This window comes from Syngnathus floridae, chromosome 22, assembly GCF_059516105.1.
Source record: "Syngnathus floridae isolate MCC-2025c chromosome 22, RoL_Sflo_1.0, whole genome shotgun sequence".
NCBI lineage: Eukaryota > Metazoa > Chordata > Actinopteri > Syngnathiformes > Syngnathidae > Syngnathus > Syngnathus floridae.
Genome location: NC_142434.1, coordinates 1,278,506 through 1,298,128, shown reverse-complemented (window position 1 = coordinate 1,298,128; position 19,623 = coordinate 1,278,506). Strand labels below are relative to the sequence as shown.

The window sequence follows — 19,623 nt, the reverse complement described above, 5'->3', positions numbered from 1 at the left end:
GACTTTTGTTTTCTTTGTTTTACCCTCCATAAACGTGCTACTGCTAAGATTCGCCCCATAATCCGGCACAATTGCAACCTGGTGACGTCAACTATTAAATAAGATACAAGTGACCGGAATGTTTTGTGTCATTTGGGCCGAGTGACTACAAAGGCAGCGCTCCCACGGTAACGGCTTAGAACCCAGCTAATCATTTTATTTGAATGAGTCATGATTCTCAGCAATGTGTGTTTTGAAGCACAAGTTGTGCATTAATCATGTCCCGGAATGCAACATGAAGATATTTAAGGAATGTTGGCTGAGTTTAGCATACTAAACAAGTAGCGCACAATAAACGCAAGATTATGTGAAAGAAGTCAAAATGTGCTGTTTAATTTGGTGATTGGCTGATTTATTTTTTGCTAGGATTTGTCCAAATTAACACTTCAGCTTTGCCTTAAATCACTGATAACCGAACATAGGCAAATCAACAAATGTGATGAAATGCCGCCCTCTTGTGGGTGGATTCGAGCATTGCATTAGTGATTATGTGGTGGCCTGCGCGCAAATATCAAAATCTTTTACATTCAGTACAATAAAACAATATTTTTAAAAAAAATTGTGTTCCTTTATTTTTAAATCCATTAAACAAGTGTGAATAGAAAAATGAGCAAGAGGTGAACTTTACAATGTACAAGTTTATTTTAATGAACTCTTCAGTGGTTGGTAGTCACAGCACAGCTTGCATGTATTAAGCCACACACCTATTTTACAAGAAAAAAACAAAACAAAAAAACAAAGAATAAAACTCAGAGTAGATGGTCATCATTCTCAGTCTATTTGCAGTGACTTACTTTTTTTCTCTTTGACTAAAATATGCTTAATAATAAAAAGGCCACTGAAATACATCAAGGTTGGCGTGGAATATTTCAATGGTGTGTTTTGGACTCGCGGTGTCGACAGTGCACATAGACTTTTTTGTAAAACTCAGTCTGAGAGTCGTTGGCTAGAATACTAAATGAAAAACAGAAAAGCACTCATCCAAGTTAGTGAAAACAAAGAAAGTGAAATGGGGTCAAGCAGTTTTTTTCCAACACTTTCTTTGAAGAAAAAAAACAAAACACTGTCGGCAGTCCCGCTTTGAAACCTGACACTTTTAGCCTTTCATCATCGGAAAAAAAAAAATACAATGGAAAGAAAAAGACACCTGCTTGTCCTGTGTGGAATTGGTATACTTTTAATAGTAACAGACTCAGCATGTGCTGCTCTCAAACAAACATCCAGCCTTATGTAAATACACACACGCATACATATATTATATATACACGCTCGTGTGCATTTACACTCGGCACCTCCTAAAACAAGGTGACAAATACAGAGTATAAACCAACTAACACTACAAGCCAAAAAAAACGAGGGCGGGAGTGGAAGAAGAGTGACACATCCGAAAACGATAATAATGCATATTGCACATTCAGTGAAAGCTTAAATTCCACCTGGTCCGCCTCGAGATTTCTTTTTGTTTTTCTTTCCCTCTCGGAGGTCAAATGAAAACGGGCAGGGGATGGTGATCGGTGTGCGCGTCTGTGTGAGTGACTGCACGCGTGAGGAATTTAAAAAGAAGAAAAAAAAAAAAAGGAATTGGAAAGAAAAAAAAAAAGGGAACAGCACACTTACAACAGGAGGAAGTAAAAGGCGGCGTGGCACAAATAAAATCAGGTGTTAATTGTAATAATAATAATAATAACAATAATAATAATAATAACAATTGTTCCTCAAGAGCGTTCCTTTTTATGTACAACTAAGGCTTACTGGTTAAATAGACGTCGGCTTGTAAACGGTGGGGATGGAGGGAAAAAAAAAAGGTCTGATGTCTCTTGCAATTCAATCTAAATGTGCAATTCCATTAGTCACTGGCAGAGGGGGCTAGAGGGGAGGCGGGTTGGTGGCGGTGGGGGTCTTGGTGGGGGTCTGCTCTACTTGGAAAGCTTGCTAATGACTCGAATGAGCGCCCCGTTCTCGTCCTTTAGCCTCTGGTTGTCCGCTTTCAAGTCGGGGAGCGTCTGCGAGGGAACAACAAAAGCGCTTAGACACGTTAGGACCACAAGAGGGCGCCAAAACCAACGCTCACTGCAAATGACCAAAAAATAAATAAAAATGGATCAATCGAAAAGCCACGCATGCACACAACCAGATCCGGCAACTCAGACCCAACTTAAGATAGATCACGGCAATTCGGAAACTCTGGAAGAAAAAAAAAGGGGAGGGGGGGGGCCTCAAAGTGTCCACGCCATCACTCTGCACCGCATCACGTGACGTGTGGACAAAAGTACTTTGAGCACGTTACATGATTGAATCTCAACAAAAAGGGGGCCAAACAAAATGGCCCCAATTCACCAAGAGGGACTCAAATGGCAGAAGGTCTTGTCATTTCATGCGAGCCAAAGACACTCAGACTACAAACTACAGAGGCCCACTTTCGTTTGTGTGCACGTTGGGTTGCAAGCGCCAATCGGGCCGGAATTGTGCCGACAAAGGAAAGTGTTTAACTAGGGATGGGCGAAATAGACAAAAAAAAAAAAAAAAAATACGATATCTGTGACTGAGTAGTCAGGTTTGGAAGGGGTGGAGCCAAGTCCGGTGAGTGACACGGGTGTCAGTAAACGTCAGGGTAGCATCTCACCACCTCATTTGGACACACGACTGCAGTAACGTTGCTCCGATTGAAGAAAAAAATCAAATAAAAACATCCCGAGACGCTTTTTTGGTTGACTGTATTCAACTTGCTCCTGGCCAATGAGGACAAATGAGTCGCCCAGCCCTAGTTGGCACCAAGAGAGCCCCTCCTCAGGCAAACCACCAACAACCGCAGGGAGGTGAAAACCAGTCGGGCACCTGTGGGCAGGGACGGGGCACGAATGGATGGTGTGGGGGGGGGGGGGGAAAGGGGGAGAGACGTGGCCGGCTTTTAGAGGTCGGCGGCGGGCAGCTGGCTGCAGGCGGCCTGCGAGAGCTTCGCCACCACGCGGGCCAGCGCCCGGTTCTCGGCCTGCAGCCGCTCCTTAACCTGACGCAGAGTCTGAACCTGCTTTACCTGGGGGAGGTTCTGCGGGGGGAGGGGAGTTCCACACGGCAGCCCAACAACAACAACAAGAAATGAGGCGGACAACGAGAAGAAAAGGAGGACAAGAAGCAGACAGGAGGGAGGGCGGGAGGGAAGGAGGAAGGAGCACATTAATAGAAGAAGGAAGCGACAGGAGACAGGTAAACAGAAAAAGAAAGGTTGTTAGAAAATGGAGGACAGATTTTTGGACCCGTGTGGACTCACTTCAGCAACACACCATAACAGCAATATTAAAACAAGTCATTCTACAAGGCTATCTAAAGACTCAACCCAGGCTCTACACCGCCCCCTTGTGGCGATTGACAGAACTTTGAAGGGTACCAAAACGAGTCGTACCACTTGTTGGACCTGAAAATTTAAAATGCTAAAAAAATACCTTCAAAAACATATGAATATTTCATCCTTTACACAAAAATATGAAATCATTCAAGAAGAAATTGCTGTGTCTACCTTGAGTTCCTCCTCCATCTCAGAAATTTTCCTTTCGAGCGCTCGTCTTTCCTGTGGGGGGGGGTGGCAAAGATGACAGTTAGATTTTTATGGAGGTGCCAACGTCGGCAAATCCAGCGGTGCCAAATGATGCGCACGCACGCACACACGTGAGGCGTCTACAAGCCATCAACACACTCTGTGATCAACACGTGGTCCAAGTGATTTTTTTTTTTTTTCTCCAGTCTCAGCTGCTTGAAAAACACATGCGCCCGCACGCACACAATATATATATCGCTACATAGACATGTATAGAAGACGTCTGGACGAGTGGTGCTTTGACAAGAAAAAGGAGGAGAGATAGATGGAGGTGGCGCGCGGCTACGAGTGACAGCAGCAAAAAGGTCAAGTCAGCTCGGCTTCATACCAGCGGCCAGTTGATACTGAGGCCTGCTCGTTACCTTGAGATGTATTCAAAAGATAATCACGTGTCAAGGGGATTCTTTTACCATATACAACACATTGTGTACCTAGCTAAGCGCTACTCTTTTGACCCTTTATAATCCTCTTGCCATTTTTTGCATGAGATGTTGTATGTGAGGTGGCCATGAAGTGTTTGAGGAGACACTTTTTGGCGCTACTGACCCTTTTCTCCATCTCAAGCTGCGACCTGTCGGCGTAGCGTTCCTGCCTCTGCAAACACAGAGCGGAGGAGGCGTGAGCTCACAAATGACAACGTTTGGTGAGGAGGACGAGGAGGAGGAAGCACCTGTGTGGCTTTTTCCAATTGCAGCTTCAAGTCAGCCAGCTCCAGGTCCGTGTCGCGTAACTGCGCCTTCAGCTTCTCGTTCTCGGCCAAGATCTGCTCGTAGAGCTGCGGGGAAAAAAGCGCGTGGTGGCGTTCAAACCGGGGCCGCCCCCAAAAGCGTTCCTTGGCTCTACCTTCTTGTAGTCGGTGGCGTCGTCTCTGTCCAGCCGGCTGGAGTACGTCCTGCGACTCTCGCCGTAGCTGCGGCTGAGCAGCGAGTCGTTGCGGTCCAAGGAGGACGCCGTGGTGCCGCTGCCGTTTCTGCAACGCCGGCGCACGTCAGAAGGCCAGGCCGGCGCTCGCTCGCACACACACACACACACTAAACTCACCTGGACAACCTGTCCACCTGCGAGGAAACACAAGAAAGCCAATGTTGAATATTTTAACGCTAAGTTAGAATTTTTTTTAGACTGAGGGTGAATGTGAAAGGAAAATGGCGGTCACCTGCGCTTCTCCCTTGATGCTGCCGTCCTCCGAGTCGGACTGCTGCTCGGGCTCGTTGTCATGGCCCTGCAAAGATGATGACGACGGCGCACGTAAGAGCGCGCTTTATGACCCGCGTTAAAGGCGGGAGGGGCTTGTGTCTTACATCTTGGGTCCAGAAGGAGACGCCGGTGGATCGCCGCTTCTCGCGCGGCCGCCTGCGATCCCGGATGGAGCGAGGCTGGGACTTGTCGTCGCCTTCCTTCTCCTCTTCCTTTTTGTCCGCTTCTAAAGACAAAAGCGTACCTTCCTTTCAATCCTTGCTCACTTCACATACTGCTTGAAACCAGCACGCTCGACCTCTTTTTGTACTGTACTAAAAATCCGCAATGAATCACTCCGAGATGGTTTTCTGCGACAGAAAGGTTTCGCAAAAAGAGCGAAAAAACAAAAATGATGAGACGTGCTTCGGTGGGGGAAACACTGTGACCGTATTCTGAGCTTTGACATGATTGCTAAAGGTTGGAAAAAAGTCCTCATGAGGGAAGAAGCGGGCTTTGTCACAGGAAGACAAAGCGGCGAGTGTTTTCTTTCAGATCAACGCGCTGCGGCGACCTTCTATTATTCTCCCGAGAGGCTTTACCCAATTTCCAGTCAGCTCTGACAAAAACGCGCCGCGGCTGGCTGGCTGGCGAGGCACTTGCGGAGTCAAGCTAAGAGGATTATCGCGAGGCGGGCCGACATTTGCGCTGCGAGGGGAGAACCGACCTTTCTCGGTGTCCCTGGAGGAGCGGCCGTAGGAGGAGGAGATGCCCGTCAGGCTGTTGGGCCTGTTGAGGCAGCCGGAGCCGGAGGTCGGCGCGGCTCCCGAGTACGACGGGGCCGAGGCGGTGCCGAGCGTGGAGGACGAGGTGGCCGAGGTGCTGCGGTAGCGCTGTTTGAAAACGCACAAAAAACAAAAGCCCGGTTACGTGGCAAAGTCAGACGCGGCTAAACGGGCCGTGCGCCGAGAACGTACGTCTTCAAAGCTGCGGTACTTTGGCCGGTAGTCGTCCTCCTTGGATTCGTACTCCTTCTCCTCTTGCTTCTCCTTGTCCTGCTTCTCCTCCTCGCGGCTCTTTGGGGTGCGACTCCTGCCGATGGTCTTCTCGGCCTCTTGCAGGTCGGTCAGAGTGACGCCCTGGCAAAAAAAACCCAACAACTTAGTTTCCGCTTGGTTGGGTTTTTTTTTTCCTGAGGGTGGGGCTTCAACCAACTTACCTGGGTGGACCTCCTCGACTGGCGGGCCTGTCGGGAGCGAGCTTTCCTCTGCGATTCGGACTCCTCGTCTCGTACAGGTGTCAGGTACGACCTAAAAAAAAGGTTTTTGGGTGAAGTAAATGAGAGGCAAATAAGGACCAGTCATTTTCATATTCCTGGTGTTTACCTGCGCCGTTCGGGGCCCGTGCCGATGGCGGGGATGGTGGAGCCGGTGTTTACGGTGGGGATGACCGCGGCCGACTCGCGCTCCTTGTCCTTTTCCCGCTCCGCACTCTCCTCTGACCAGTACCTGTTGGGAGGGCGCCCGTTAGACATTTTCAATGGCGCTGCCGCCTATGGAGACAAATTCCGCCCTACCTGCTGGTGAGACTGGTGGAGCCAGTGCGGGTGGAGGCGGAGCCCAGGCCGGAGAGCAGGCTGCCGCGGTGGCCCATGGGTGAGGTAACCGATGATGAGGTGGTGGTAGTTGTGGAGGAAGAGGAGGAGGCGGCCGAGGTGGGGGTGGTCGTCGAGGAGCTCAAGTCGTCGTATCGTCTGCCAAAAGAGCCGCTGCGGAGCGGAAAGATGCGCAAAGTGAGTGACGGGACGCAACGTGCTTCCTGTTCGGGGGTATCTATTTTATCGTACTTCTCGATGCTATCTGCATTTGTATCGAGGTGTGCAAAACAACAAGCAAAGAGCTGCTGTTAATGGCAGACAAAAAGAGGAAGCGGTCGCGTGCGGCGTGGGGCTTCTGGGTGTACCTGCGGTAAATGCTGTACGACTGGTAGTGGGAGGCGGGCGGCTGCCAGGGTTTAGTGTTACAGGCGTTAGGGTCCAAGCTGGAGGTGGACGAAGACTTGGCCGGCACGTCCCGCGTGCTGCCGCTCCGCCCTAGCGCTAGCGTGTGGGACGTGCTGGCGAGGGCGTGGCGGGCGGGCGAGCGGGCGGAAGAAGCATGTTAGCAGTGGCGGCGCACGCACACACATTCATATACAGATATAAAGACAGACATATTTGCGAGCCACGCTTGTCGCATTCCAAATGCTTGACAGAAATGCCATGAAAAGCCTCGCCATGACACGTGTGGTTGCGGCTGACTCGTCCAAGTGGCAACACGACAGCCGTGTGCGCCCAGAGCCGGCCGCTCCTGCCTTTGCTTACCTTCGCTGGTAGCTGGAGGTTCTGTTGGTGGTGCCGCTTCCTTCGCTGTTCTTGGTGTCGTCGTCCCAGCGCCGCCGAGTGTACGAGCCGCTGCGGTTCAGTGCGGTCGAGTCCCTGTGGAGACCCACGCAAGCAGGCCCGCTTGATACGGCTCTCGTTGTGCCGATAGTTTCTCGGAGCCTCCCTCGGTCGATTCAGCCCACCTGTTTTCCTTCTCGTCGATGTCCGATGTACTGGCCAGCCTCCTGGGAATGGTTGGCGCCACGTAGGCGAGCCGCGTTCCCTTGTCCTTCTCCTGCACAAAGTTGCAGAGTGAGCGCCATGTTGAGTAAAGGCTTAATCTTTCAGTCTGACCTTGTCTTTGTCTCTGTTGTCCAGCGAGGAGGAGAGGCGCGGGCTGGAGGCGGAGCGCATCACCCCCGTGGTGGCGTCCTTCTCCCGCTGCGCCTCTTTGGCGGCCGTGATCTCCGCCAGCGCCCCGTAGCTGCCAGTCTTGCGCAGGCCCAGGCGCCACGACGCCGGCGACTCGTCCTTACGCTCCTCTTCCACTTTGGACGAGATCTTGGCGCTGAGCTGGGTGGCGGCCTGCGAAGAAGGAAGAAGAACGTTAGGCGCAATTTGAGGAAAAGAGGTCATCCGGGTTAAGAATCGGGGTTTTCATGCCTGTTACGAGGATAACATTGACTCTAAATGTACTTCTTCCATCGTGGCCAAGTTGGGAGCAAGTCACATTTGTGCAAGTTAGTCTTCACCTTTAAGTTGCAATTGAGCTCGTACGGCAACACACAAGCCACGCCAACAAAATGCGACATCACGCTGATTTAAAAAAAAAAAAAAAAGTGGGTCAGCTGAGTGCTTGTCAGTTCTGAGGTTCCCGTTCTGAGGTGGTTTAGTGCAGCAGGTGCGTGAGAGAGGAGAAAACACCACCAAACTGGCCTCACCGTGGCTTTTTGGGGCACGAGAGAAATGCCAGTTTTGCGCAAGCCTTGACGCCACAATGCGGGACAGCCCGGCTCCGCCGCGGGCACGGCCACGGGCACGGGCGGCGCAACGCAATCAAACTAAAAGCCAACCCAAGACACCGAGCCAGCAGACAGACAGACAGAGAGAGAGAGAAGGGAGGAGGTTGAGAAGCCAGGACTGAAGCAGCGGCAAAAAAAAACCCACACAGCCTTTTCCTTTGAGGTCCACTAACGCCACACAAGCATGACTTGCCAATTGGCAAACATTTGCTACAAGAAAAGACTAACGTGTGGGCTACCAGGCTTCAAAGGAGGATTGAAGAAGAAAAAAAACCCAATAACACACATTTGCATGAAAAAGAGGGCGATCATCTGAAAGAGAAAGAGCAACCCTTGGAGTTTCAAACGCACTGAACAAGGAGGAGGCATGCGTGTCCTTTTCACCAGCAGAGGGCAGCAGCAGCAAAAGAGGCCCTGCCCTGCCTGCACTTGTTCAACATGCTCATATATTTAGCACACTACCTTCTTGGTGGGCGAGGGCGGGCTGCTCGGGGAGGACACGCCGATGGTGGTCGAGACGGGCGTCGTGCTGTTGCCCACCGATGCCGAAGGTTTGCTCTTGTCTAGGCCAACAAGAGGAAGTCCGAGTTAGTTTTTTTGATAACTTCAGGAGTTCCCAGAAATGAAGCGGAGGTAGCCCTGGTTCAACTCACCCGCTTCGTTCTCCGACTCGGAATCTTCCTCCTCCTCCTCTTCGCTGGAGCAGCTGGACTCGTCTTTCTTGCCCTCCTCTTCCTCGTCCTCCTCGTCCGCCTTCTCGGGCTCCAGCGCCTCGATCCGCGGGGCGCTCTTCTCCGACTCCAGTAGAAGCGTTTCTTTGCTGCGGCGCAAACGTTTGAGCTCCGTCAGAGGCGCGGCGTGACCGAGACGCGACGCCGTCCGGCTATTGGTTACCTCTTGAGCGATTTCAGCGATTGGTTGTTGTCCCCCGTGGTGGTGGTTTCAATCAGAGGAGACTTTTTGATGTCTTTCTTCTCGCTCATCAGCTGGAATGAAGAGTGAAAATGAGAGCCAACCTTTCCCAGATGGTTGCCGGCGCTTGACTCCTACCAGATTTTGTTTCTTTTGCAACTCTTCAAGGTAGCCCAGAACGTCTTCGTCCGAGACATCAAACGGCGTCTGGCCCTGATGCACAATCACCGGTGTCAAAAAAAGAAAAGGCAAGCTTTTTTTTTTTTTTGGTGACACCAACCATTTTATTGATGACGTCCATGTCGCAAAGATTCTCCACGAGTATCCGGCAGGCCTCCTCTTTGCCCCAGTGCGCCGCCGCGTGGAGAGGAGTCCAGTCGTCGTAGTCTTTAATATTTACATCATACCCTGCTTGGATTAAAAGCCTGCCCGATACAAAAACAGGCACAGGAACCATGATTGGGATTTCCTTGGAGGTTTTCGGGCTTTCACGTCTTACTTTAAAACCTCCACGTAGCCCTTGGCGGCGGCCACGTGCAGCGCCGTTCCTCCAGACTTGGCATGGCGGATGTCCTGGATCTGGCCGCTGTTGACCCACTGGCGGGCGTCGCGCAGCATGACGCGCTCCTCCTCCTTGCGGGCCGCCTCGATGTCCACGCCTGCGCACACGGCCAAACGTCCCCCGTGAGCTCGAGTGTCGCGCTTTGCGGACAGGCGCCAAACTTCTGTCGGCGTGCCGTGAGTTAGCGGCCAGTTAATCGGGTCAATGTGTCGGCGCCGTATGACAAACAGGCCTGCATTGTGTCTCCAGACACCTGGTCCGCTCGCTAAACTAAATCAGCGCAAAACGCCGGCCGCTTGTCAGCTGAGTGTTACGACAGAAAAACAGAGAAGCGGGCCGGCGTACCTTGCCGGTTGATTTCGTTCTGCAGGAGCTCTTTCATGGCCTCCTCCTCGGCGATGTCCAGCGGCGTCTCGCCCTCGCTGTTGACCACGCCCACGCTGGCCCCCTGGCTGATGAGGTACCTGCCGATCAAGACACGAGCACAGGCTTGTGAGCCAGAAAAGTCTCTGACACACATTTGAAGTTTCTTTTTTTAGAAGGAAGGCCACAGTTGATTGACTTGCGTTCAATTTGGTAAGATAAATATTCATCAGCTATAAAATGGATGCAATAAAGATGGGCGGAATGGAAACCGCTGATTAACGAGCGCAACGGCCCCGGGCCGCACTTTGCCCTTTGACCTCCCGCTCGGCATCTCGACATTGGCCACTTTGTGGCGCAACGTTGTTGTTGTTGTTTGCCGGCTGGGCCCGACTAAAAGGAGCCTTCTTCTTTTTCCCTGTGTGACACATTGTCTCCATTAGTCACCAGCCTGAGCAGCGACTTGACCCTCCGCTTTCGCTAGCACAGAATTTCTCTCCCGAGGCTTCCGCAAAGTGCCGCGGCTAAATGTGGAGCCTGACGGCAAATCAGGTCATAAAACGGGAAGCGAGCACTCCCGCGAGCGGCCCCGATGCCCTCCTTGATGAGATTGCAAGGCGCGCCACTCACTCTGCGATGCTCAGGTACCCGCAGGAGGCGGCGGCGTGGAGGGGGATCCAGCCCTCGTTGTCGGGTTGGTTGATGCTGGCCCCTTGCGTCACCAGGAACGTCACCATGTCCGGGTTGTCGTCGATGCAAGCCTGGTCGCGCAAAAAAAAAAAGAGATCCATACCATTGTTAACTGGACGTTCTGCCATCTAGTGGATGACCTTGAAATTGCTCGCATTTATAGTTGTGGCTCTGATAAATGATGTTTAAGGAATTAATGGAGTGGCCAGAGAAAACACTGGCGAGCTTGAGAAGGGTGAGGCAAATGCACGTGCTGGCTGATATTTGAGAATACTTTGAGAATAAACACGTGAGCTTCCTTGCGAGACTGGCCTTGCAATTACCACAGCGCACTCATAAAAATCCCCACTCACCCACCATCCTTCAACACAGGGCCTGGACTGTCTCTCTCTCTCTCTTGCAGCCGAGGTTGCTATGACAACAAAGTCATTGACATCAGATAGACACACACACACACACACGCGCATGTGGCCTCACGTTCGGGGCACACGTCTATCTGGCTGCAATCCTTGTCCAAATTTGGTTGCTTTGCACGGCCGTAGATGGCCAAGAGCGCCGAGTATCTGCGCTCGGCTTATCTCGCCGTGCTTGGGCTCGTGCGTGTGCGTGAAGGGAACATCTTCTGCCACAGGTGGACAACGACGACGACGACAACAACAAAAGGCTTTTTTTTCAAAAGCAATGAGTACAGGTGTCAAAAGTCAGCCAGTGAGCTGGCTTCCATTTTTCTTTCTTCCTCGTTTCAAACTAAGCGTGAAAAATGATAAACAAAGGCAGGGGCAATTATGTAATACGAGGATTCGGGTTCTCATGCAGAACTTATTAGGCGAGGGGGACAAGACCGGAAATAACTCGTTCGAGGAACACCGTCCGGCTGACGTCGTGGCTTGCCGTGTTGATAAATAATCAATGCCGGCGGCATTTCAATGCTTTCATTACATTTGAACTCATCTTCTGTTCAATTTTATGCTAGGATAGACGGAATCTCTTTATTTGGCTGCATATTCATGGTTTTGCCATCATTTCTTTCTAATGCAAAACAAGAACAAATTGAGGCGCCGACAACCTTGAGGAAGCAATTGCATTTCCCGCTGCGGATTTATTTTGCCTTTTGGCCTCAAATAGTGCCGGCCGCAAAAGCGCCCTCCTCTCCTCTCGGCCCTGCCTGGACTAGCATACCAGTGGAGAAATTCCCAGATAAGTATTACTCCTAGCCTCGGGGCTCTCAGGCATCGGCGGCGCTCTGGCCACGCCCGCCAGCCCTCGTCATCCGGCGCCTCCGCCGGCCGCTTCCACAAAAGGAATTCCTCTGTGGACGAGGGGGTCCGAGGGCGCTTAATGCAAAAAAAAAATGTCAGAAAAGATCAAAGAAAGATGAGGAAATTTAACTTAGGTGGAAGAAGGCGGACGGACGTGCCGCTAGAGAGCTCCCGCGCTTGTTTGTCGGGTTCGGGAGGCCGCAGGGTACGAGGGGGGGGGGCTGAAGGGCGACCAGCTGGGTCCCTACACACAGCGAGATGAGCTCACTTCTAACACACACACACATGCTGCCTCTAGCTGCTACCGATGACGACCATATAAGGACGTGGGATTCCCGTGGAAAAAGAGGGGCAAGATTGAGGAAGAGCGGGGTCAAAAAAAAAAGAGGAAAAAAAATGCCTGCGAGATTTGAGCAGGAGAAAGGGGCCGCCGATATTCCCGAGCAGAACGCCATTTACAATCATTAGCCAATACGGACGGTGATAAGAGAGGCGAGTGCAAGAAGGAGGTGGCCTCGGCAAAGAGGAAATGAGAAAAATAAACAGCCACTTCCTGTTGCTCTTCAGGGCCCCGGCGACGCTTTCCGATCGCCTGCCGAGGAATCCCGGAGAGCCACCGCCGTGTCATTTGTTTGACGCCTCCTCTGAGCCCACATCCAGGAAGTGAGATAACGTGGCCTTCCTTGAATGGTAATGTCGCAATATGAAAGCTGGTCAAAGTGCTTGCAAAAAGCCGCGCGCGCTCACCCGTCACTTATTGGTGCTCTATTTATTTTAAAAACTGTCATGCAAATGAGGCGAGTCGCTCGAGGGGGGGGGCTCATCAATTATTCACTCTGCAGTCAATTAACATTCAATTTACTGAGCCGGCCTTCAAGCTCCACAAAACAAAAGCGCACCGGAGCAAATTAATTCAATCTCACACTTTGATGAATCAACTCCACCTTCCTTGATCTGCAACGCTGTGATGGGCTTTTGTGGAAAAATGCGACCATCTTAATGATGTCGTATGCCATCTACCAAATCCATAAATCAGCAAGCGGCCATTTTGTGACAGAAGGAATGTTTGTCGGCGGACAACAAACGGACACGCGCGCTTCCACAATGAGGAATTTGCCGTCTCCCCGTCCAGGTGTTTGCACTTGCGAGGCGGCTCGTAAAAAAAAAAAAGCAGAGCGGCCTCCCGCCGTCGCTTCTGCTGAAGACAGGGCGACGTGATGCCGCGGGGCGTATTGATGAGCTGAAGTCATCCCGCAAACATTTGAAAAGTCCACGCGCAACTTTAGCAGGCGACTTGAAATGATTGGCTCACGCCAAAGTTAAGCCGGGTCAAGTCCGCGTGGCGGTTTGCAGGAATTCTTCTTTCTGACCTCGGGTGAACCGGTTCCAACCTGCCGCTGACAACCTACGGCGTTTCATTATTAACATGACGGCCTTAAGGTGAGCGTCACGGGCGAGTCACGGCCGCCGCCGAACCGGCATCGCATCATCGACATCACAAGGACTTCCTGCCGGATGATTACGGGGTCGACCTGCCAATTACAGACGTGAGAATGTAGGCGCTCGCTTAGTCACTCGAGTGTTGCCAGGTCCAAAACTTGACATTCGGGAACGGACCGAGCCCGACATGCTTGCTGCTGCCATCTGTTTGCACAAAAAAAAAAAAGATAGGCCACAGATTGAGGTTGACCCGATTTCCCGTTTAACGCAGCATGGTTAATTGCATCAAAATGATGACAGCGGGACCCCCCCCAAAAAGAAATCAACTGGAAATCCAGTTCATGAATAATTGAGAAGGTGCACCTTGGGCAACGGCATTAGAAATGCGCCAGTGACTCTCGACGAGCCCCTCATTTTACAAACAAAAGGCTTCCACCTGAATTTTGGACTATTTTCATTCATTTCCAGTTGAATTAAATGACGGTCAATCCCCCCATCGAGCTGACTCTTTTTCTCGCCACCGCCGAGCTCTGCTAAACGCTTTCCTTCTCACCCCCGGTTATGCAACTCCCACTCTGTACATGCAAATCCACCGACGCGCTGTGCTCGAGTCGTCGTCGCCATGGCGACTGCTCCAGATAAAGTCACCGACTTTGGGTTGGAATCGGGCGCCGGGTTGCGTTGGCCCGACGGGAGGAAAGCAAAAGTTCAGGTGTGGGTCAGCGTGGAGCTTTTCTTGGTTACCTCCACGCTAATTGGCTTGATGGAGCTCAGCAACGTGGGGACAGGCCGAGGGGGGGTAGGTGACAGCTGAGGAATGTCTGCGCCGCTCGCTCTTTGCCATGGTTTCCAAATAGTGTCATGTGAGGAATGCGGAGGCCGAGGCGACGGCACTCGGAATGCTACGCTCCCGCGACCAGTTTAGCAAAGAGGACGCGCTTTTCACTTTTGACGCCCACCTGAACCCGAGCGCCGAGACAAGAATGCATCGGCGGGCTTATGCCTTTTGGATCTGGGGCTGGAGAGGCCTCTCGCTATGACGTTGCCGTTACAAAAACGAGCTGAAAGCGCGCAAGCTTAGCACGTATTATGTCATCTGGAAAAAGACAAAAATATCCTAACTGCAGATTATTACATTGTGTGTAGCTCGCTCAAGAAATGTTATGCTCTGACCAGCCAATCAGACGGTGGAAAAATGCTGACATCATCACTGCGAAAATGGGTTCGAGGTAGAGCCCCCATTGCTGATTTAGTTTTAATGACATCAGTCTACACTAGTTATTCTGAAGGTTCTCGGCAGATTCGATTAGCCGAGCGAAACGCTAGCAAATGAAAAGACGAGACTCCGGTCGCTGGAAGAAGTATCAAATTTAGGTGGTAACGAAGGTCCAGTGCTTCTGAACGAGCAAAGCGGCCAATGGCTGAATTCCGCCAGCGGGACAGGCGGCTGGCTGGTGACTCCTTCCCAATGCCAGATTACGCCAGGCCCTCCCTCCACTAGAAAGCGTGGCCACCGACTGAGTCATAGCCCAAGTTAGCATCATCGCTTGAAACACAGTCGGGGGAACTTGCGCCCGCGGTATTTATAACCCTGCCCCGGTCAACGGCTTTCGGGAGCGATACGCCACGACAGCCTCTCTTCCCCCCAGCCCAGAACGATGCGCCGTGCCTCCCTTCCCAAATGTAACAAAGACACAGGCGTCGTGTTGACTTCTGGAATTTAGCGGGCTGTAGTGCCACTTTCGCTCCTTAAAAAGCCCACCCTGCAAAAACACTCCATGCCCTACAACACACACACAGGGGAGCTTCTCCACTCCAGAGATGGTTACGTCTCTCTTGCGAGTCGCCATCCCAAAAAAAGGCAACTGCGATCTTTGCGCAAAGACAGACAGACAGGGAGGGAGTATTACGTGTACACTTGAATGAGAGCGATGCAGCTACATGTGATTCTTCTAAAAATGTTAACAGGTGTTGACAAATAGAACGAGGTGAGCACATGATGACACAGAGCTTAGGAGTCAAGTGAGTAAGAAAGTGACATCACCGCCTATCTATGCATGAATTCTCGGTTTGATAGCAGAATTCTCACATTGGTCTCCAGACAATTTTAGCACTTGGACAAATGTCATCAACAAAGCTGCTGTCATCAAGACTATTGCTAAAAATACCCCCAAGTAGAGTAGGGGCCACCAGAAACACAAGAATGGGCTGATGAATGCCGAGCCAGCACAAATTGCACAAGTTCATGAAACTTCACGAGTTCACATCACTGAGTCACTTCTGAGGATCTCGATTGTGACACGGCGGCTATAAACATGCGCAGTTCTGCACCCTTTTAACACATGATACACAAATGCGATATCTGGTTGAAGAAGTCAAGTTAATGGTGCCAATCGTCAGGCCAAAGAGCTGCCATCTCATCATTTGACTGCAAGGGCAGCTAGCCTCGCTAGCAGGGGAGAAGCTAGCTCGGGAATGTCGACATGTCAGTGGATTTAAAAGCACACGTTCGCACTTTGAAAGTCATAACATGTCAACTTTTGTGGGTCAAAAAAGTTACTCGAGGACTGGACGGTTCCAAAGACAGTTTATCCAAAGACAAACCCAAAATTAAACGATCGATGGTGGCTAACTGGAGCTGCATACTTGAGCTAACGTAACATTAGCATTTGCCTGCTAATCCAGCCATAATTCACGGTGAAACCAACACAGCACTGCGGAATGTTTTAATAAAACCAACAACAAGACAATATATCAACTTGTGGTGAACACGAGCGTGTGATCGGAATAATATATGATCGCCAACTAGCCACTGTTGCTAACGGAGGGCTTATCAACAAACCGACTTTAGCCGCTAGCACTTAGCAACAAAACGCTAATTTCCTCCTTGTTAAATCAAGCGTGTCTCAATCGGTGACAACCCCAAACAAAGTAGCACCGGTTTATCCCCAATTAGCACGCGAAAAAAAGTAGAAAACGAACTGACAGATCGCACCGAAGCGCCACAGTCGCTGCATTGCCAGCATTTAGACTGCGCCCACTGAGCCGGGCTATCACCTGGTGTAAAGTACAGTTGCCTCCAAAAGGCTTTTAAAAAAAACACAACAGCAGCAACGCACCAAGCCGTTAACTTTGCTACGTTTACACGAGTAAAAACGCAACTTATACTGGACGGAAGTGAAAACATGAGCAACCGGAGCAGGGCAGTGTGAGCGGCCGAGCTCCGGGGCTCCAAGTAGGTAAACAACGGGAGGAGAACCAGAATGGCCTCCACTTGACAGGTGTTCAAGGGATATTCGTGGCGATCGCAGCCGGGCCCAGCTAGGGTTCGAGGGTTCACCAACCTGGTGGAGGGCGGTGAGCCCGTCGACGTTGGCGTAGTTGATGTCGGCGCCGCGGTCGAGCATTCGCAGCACCTCCTCCGTGTCGCCGCTGGAGCAGGCGGCCAGGAACACGGCGCCATCGTCGAACTTCACCTTCGTCTTCTTCTTCTTCAGAATCGGCGGCTCCAGGTCCGTCTCGGAGCCCAGCCACCGCTTCAGCTGCTCATTCCTCTTCTGCTTGGCGTCCGCCATCTTCATCCCCCTCCAGTCTCGGGCTTCTTATCTTCCTCCGAGAGAGGATATACTTTATAGTGGCACTATCCCACAGCGCACTGGGGCGTGGGAAGGGAGGGCTGCGTGCGGGGAAGGAGGTGGAGGGCGGACCGGGGGTAGGACGAGGAGGAGGGACGATCGGAGCTCGGCGTCAGCGCGAGAAGAGGGCGGATGGATTGTTGCCTCGTAGTCTCGCGAGATCGCCGCGATGGCGGAGCTGCAGTGTGACGTCACCTGCTGGGGAGCGAGAGAGAGAGAGAGAGAGAGAGAGAGAGAGAGAGAGAGAGAGAGAGAGAGAGAGAGAGAGAGAGAGAGAGAGAGAGAGAGAGAGAGAGAGAGAGAGAGAGAGCGTAATCCTTATAAACTGACTGACACCAAATAAGACGAGGCAGCGCTTGAAAATATTACATAAGAGCCAGTAGGCAGGCACTACTCTGGCGTCCTATAAACAATTTGACTTGGATAAATATGCATTGGAGAGATGAACTTGCATGCATGTGTGATATCATGACGAGAATCATATAACAATAAAACCTCCAAAAGCTAAAGCAGCATTAGCATTGCAACTATGGCAAGCTATTGTTTTACGGTGCCAATATGAACTTGGATGCTAACCAAAACAGCAGCACCTAACAAAGCCCATGAACATATTCAAGATATTAGGGAGACAATCTGCACTCCAGTAGATTCTGACGCTGTCTATGTTTATGCTACTTACAGTATTTGTATTAGACACTTCCCTCCAGCTACAATAAAGAAAGTCCCGCAGCCTTTATTTGTAGTATTAACGCTGCAGATAAGGATATCACCAATCTGTTGTCAGGGTGATTCCATCTCCTTCTGAGGGCGTTCAGAACATGAAAGCCGGTCCGGGCGTCTATCTTCCTGATAGCGGCCCTCCACATCCCTGAGGCGCCAACCGCAGGCAGGGGGTGACACGGGGAGCATGGGAGCGGGAATTGTCCACACTTGAAACTTCCTGGCTATCTCCCTCCGATGAGTGCCGGGGCGCCCCCGAAACGAGACCGGGAGCACTTGGGTCCATTTGGACCGGGTGTGATTGGAGTTGTGTGTTTTTTACAAAGGCCGCTATCAATGCCAGACAACGGCGTAGGGGGCGGGGCCTCCGAGCTGACTCGTGATATCAGTGCGGTGACACCTCTGACCGCGGTTTCCTGAAAGCGACACTGCTAATGGAACAACAGTCGAGTTGTGGCCGTTAAAGCATTGAGTCAAATTGGGTCCTTTGAACCTGTTGTGTCCTCAAACTGTCGTCGGGGCGCAAAAGCAGAAGCTTGTTGAACCCAGTGACCGACCGTTAGACCAAAGGGGAAGTGCCTTAAGAACCCGTGAAGTTGCTCATGCGACACTGCTTCCTGAAATTGAAGAGCCAAAGACAAAAGTCAAAAGACGACGCCACGAGCGGACATGTTGCATGTTCTAAAATCAGCCGCTCCTACCAATAGTGAGTATGCAGTTTCCATGACAACCAGCTCTGCTACGTTCTAAATAAAGGGTCCAGTTCTCACTCTTACAAAGATAAAAAAAAAGTTGTTTGCTGCCGAGCCCTCGTACCTGCGTCGGAAATGGGACCTTTGACTGAAGATGTGGGTGGGAGTGAGAGGGAGGCAGCGGAGGAGAAGAAAGTGTGTGCAAGTGTGTGTGGGCTCGGCGGCCTTCCAGCGCAACTTGCTTTGCTTTTCAGCTCCAATCAAAACAAGCACAAATCAAAGCAGTCAAAAACGCCTTTTTCCATGTTTCGGTTTCATCATCTTATTTATACAATTTCTAATCTCTATTTTAGATATTTGAAATAATGATCTTTCGTGGGCTTATCCGCGACAAAAATGGCACATTTATCCAGATCTTCACCAAGGAGGAGGGGGAGGAGGAGGCGGTGGTGGTGGAATGCTAAAAATAGCCAGGCTACATATATGTACATAAAGTGTGCGCGCAGCATTCCCCGGATAACAGCAGATGGCTTGCGGATAACGCACGCACGCGCACACGCACATACTACGTGGTGGGCGCTCACCTTGATAGGTGCAAAGCAGTGCTTGAAGCTTCACAACCTGGTGTCCGTCAAGCTGCAATGGCTTCTTTAGGTCACATATGGGCAGAAAAGAAAAAAAAAAATCAGCAATCAATGACGCTGACGATGACACCAATTGACTTATGAGTCACCTGAGTACCCGTTTGGCCACTTTGGAACGACAAAATGTCAAGTGGGGAAACGTGCGGAGGCAGGATGTGATCTGATTGGTTGCCCGCAAGCACAAGTGAGCGCGGGCTACTCATCGTGCGTCCTTCTCTGCCACGCCAGCCTCATCTCATCTTTCATAACAGCTCTCGATGTACGCAGCGGGGTGAAGTCATCAGCAGCCCCATTTGTGTTCTTCTTCTCTCTCTGCATGATGAGTTTGGCTCAAGACTGCAAGGAGGGAGAAAAAAAAAAAACACGTCAAGGTGGGGGTGCGCGGGAGGAAAGAGTCCACGACATCATCTCTCCACGCCTTTTAAGGAGCTCTCCGGCGGAGGCCTGACAGCGCTGGCCCACTTTCCCATTGCCGCGCTTCCCAGCCTTTCCTCTTGGGAGACAAACGCCCGCAC

At 51.2% G+C, this 19,623-nt stretch overlaps 1 protein-coding gene across 4 annotated transcripts in view; it reads right to left on the bottom strand.

Moving 5' to 3' along the window:
* Positions 1 to 657: 657 nt before the first annotated feature.
* ppp1r12a (protein phosphatase 1, regulatory subunit 12A) overlaps positions 658 to 19,623 on the bottom strand; it is a 36,393-nt gene continuing 17,427 nt past the window's right edge. Inside the window, exons 5-34 of one of the 4 annotated variants that reach the window (XM_088367595.1) lie at positions 19,198 to 19,444; positions 19,049 to 19,112; positions 18,266 to 18,389; positions 16,762 to 17,250; positions 10,659 to 10,789; positions 10,011 to 10,129; positions 9,603 to 9,762; positions 9,384 to 9,528; positions 9,242 to 9,316; positions 9,086 to 9,177; positions 8,845 to 9,011; positions 8,654 to 8,754; positions 7,524 to 7,754; positions 7,373 to 7,464; positions 7,170 to 7,283; positions 6,770 to 6,922; positions 6,384 to 6,575; positions 6,193 to 6,315; positions 6,027 to 6,117; positions 5,785 to 5,946; positions 5,535 to 5,700; positions 4,933 to 5,054; positions 4,788 to 4,853; positions 4,673 to 4,689; positions 4,475 to 4,601; positions 4,302 to 4,406; positions 4,178 to 4,225; positions 3,960 to 3,993; positions 3,554 to 3,604; positions 658 to 2,042 (exon numbers count right to left, since the gene is read on the bottom strand). In XM_088367595.1, coding sequence (XP_088223721.1) covers positions 3,573 to 3,604; positions 3,960 to 3,993; positions 4,178 to 4,225; positions 4,302 to 4,406; positions 4,475 to 4,601; positions 4,673 to 4,689; positions 4,788 to 4,853; positions 4,933 to 5,054; positions 5,535 to 5,700; positions 5,785 to 5,946; positions 6,027 to 6,117; positions 6,193 to 6,315; positions 6,384 to 6,575; positions 6,770 to 6,922; positions 7,170 to 7,283; positions 7,373 to 7,464; positions 7,524 to 7,754; positions 8,654 to 8,754; positions 8,845 to 9,011; positions 9,086 to 9,177; positions 9,242 to 9,316; positions 9,384 to 9,528; positions 9,603 to 9,762; positions 10,011 to 10,129; positions 10,659 to 10,789; positions 16,762 to 16,998 — 3,102 coding nt within the window. In that variant the 5' untranslated portion in view covers positions 16,999 to 17,250; positions 18,266 to 18,389; positions 19,049 to 19,112; positions 19,198 to 19,444 and the 3' untranslated portion in view covers positions 658 to 2,042; positions 3,554 to 3,572. The other 3 variants (XM_088367594.1, XM_088367597.1, XM_088367596.1) reach the window with 3 other exon arrangements.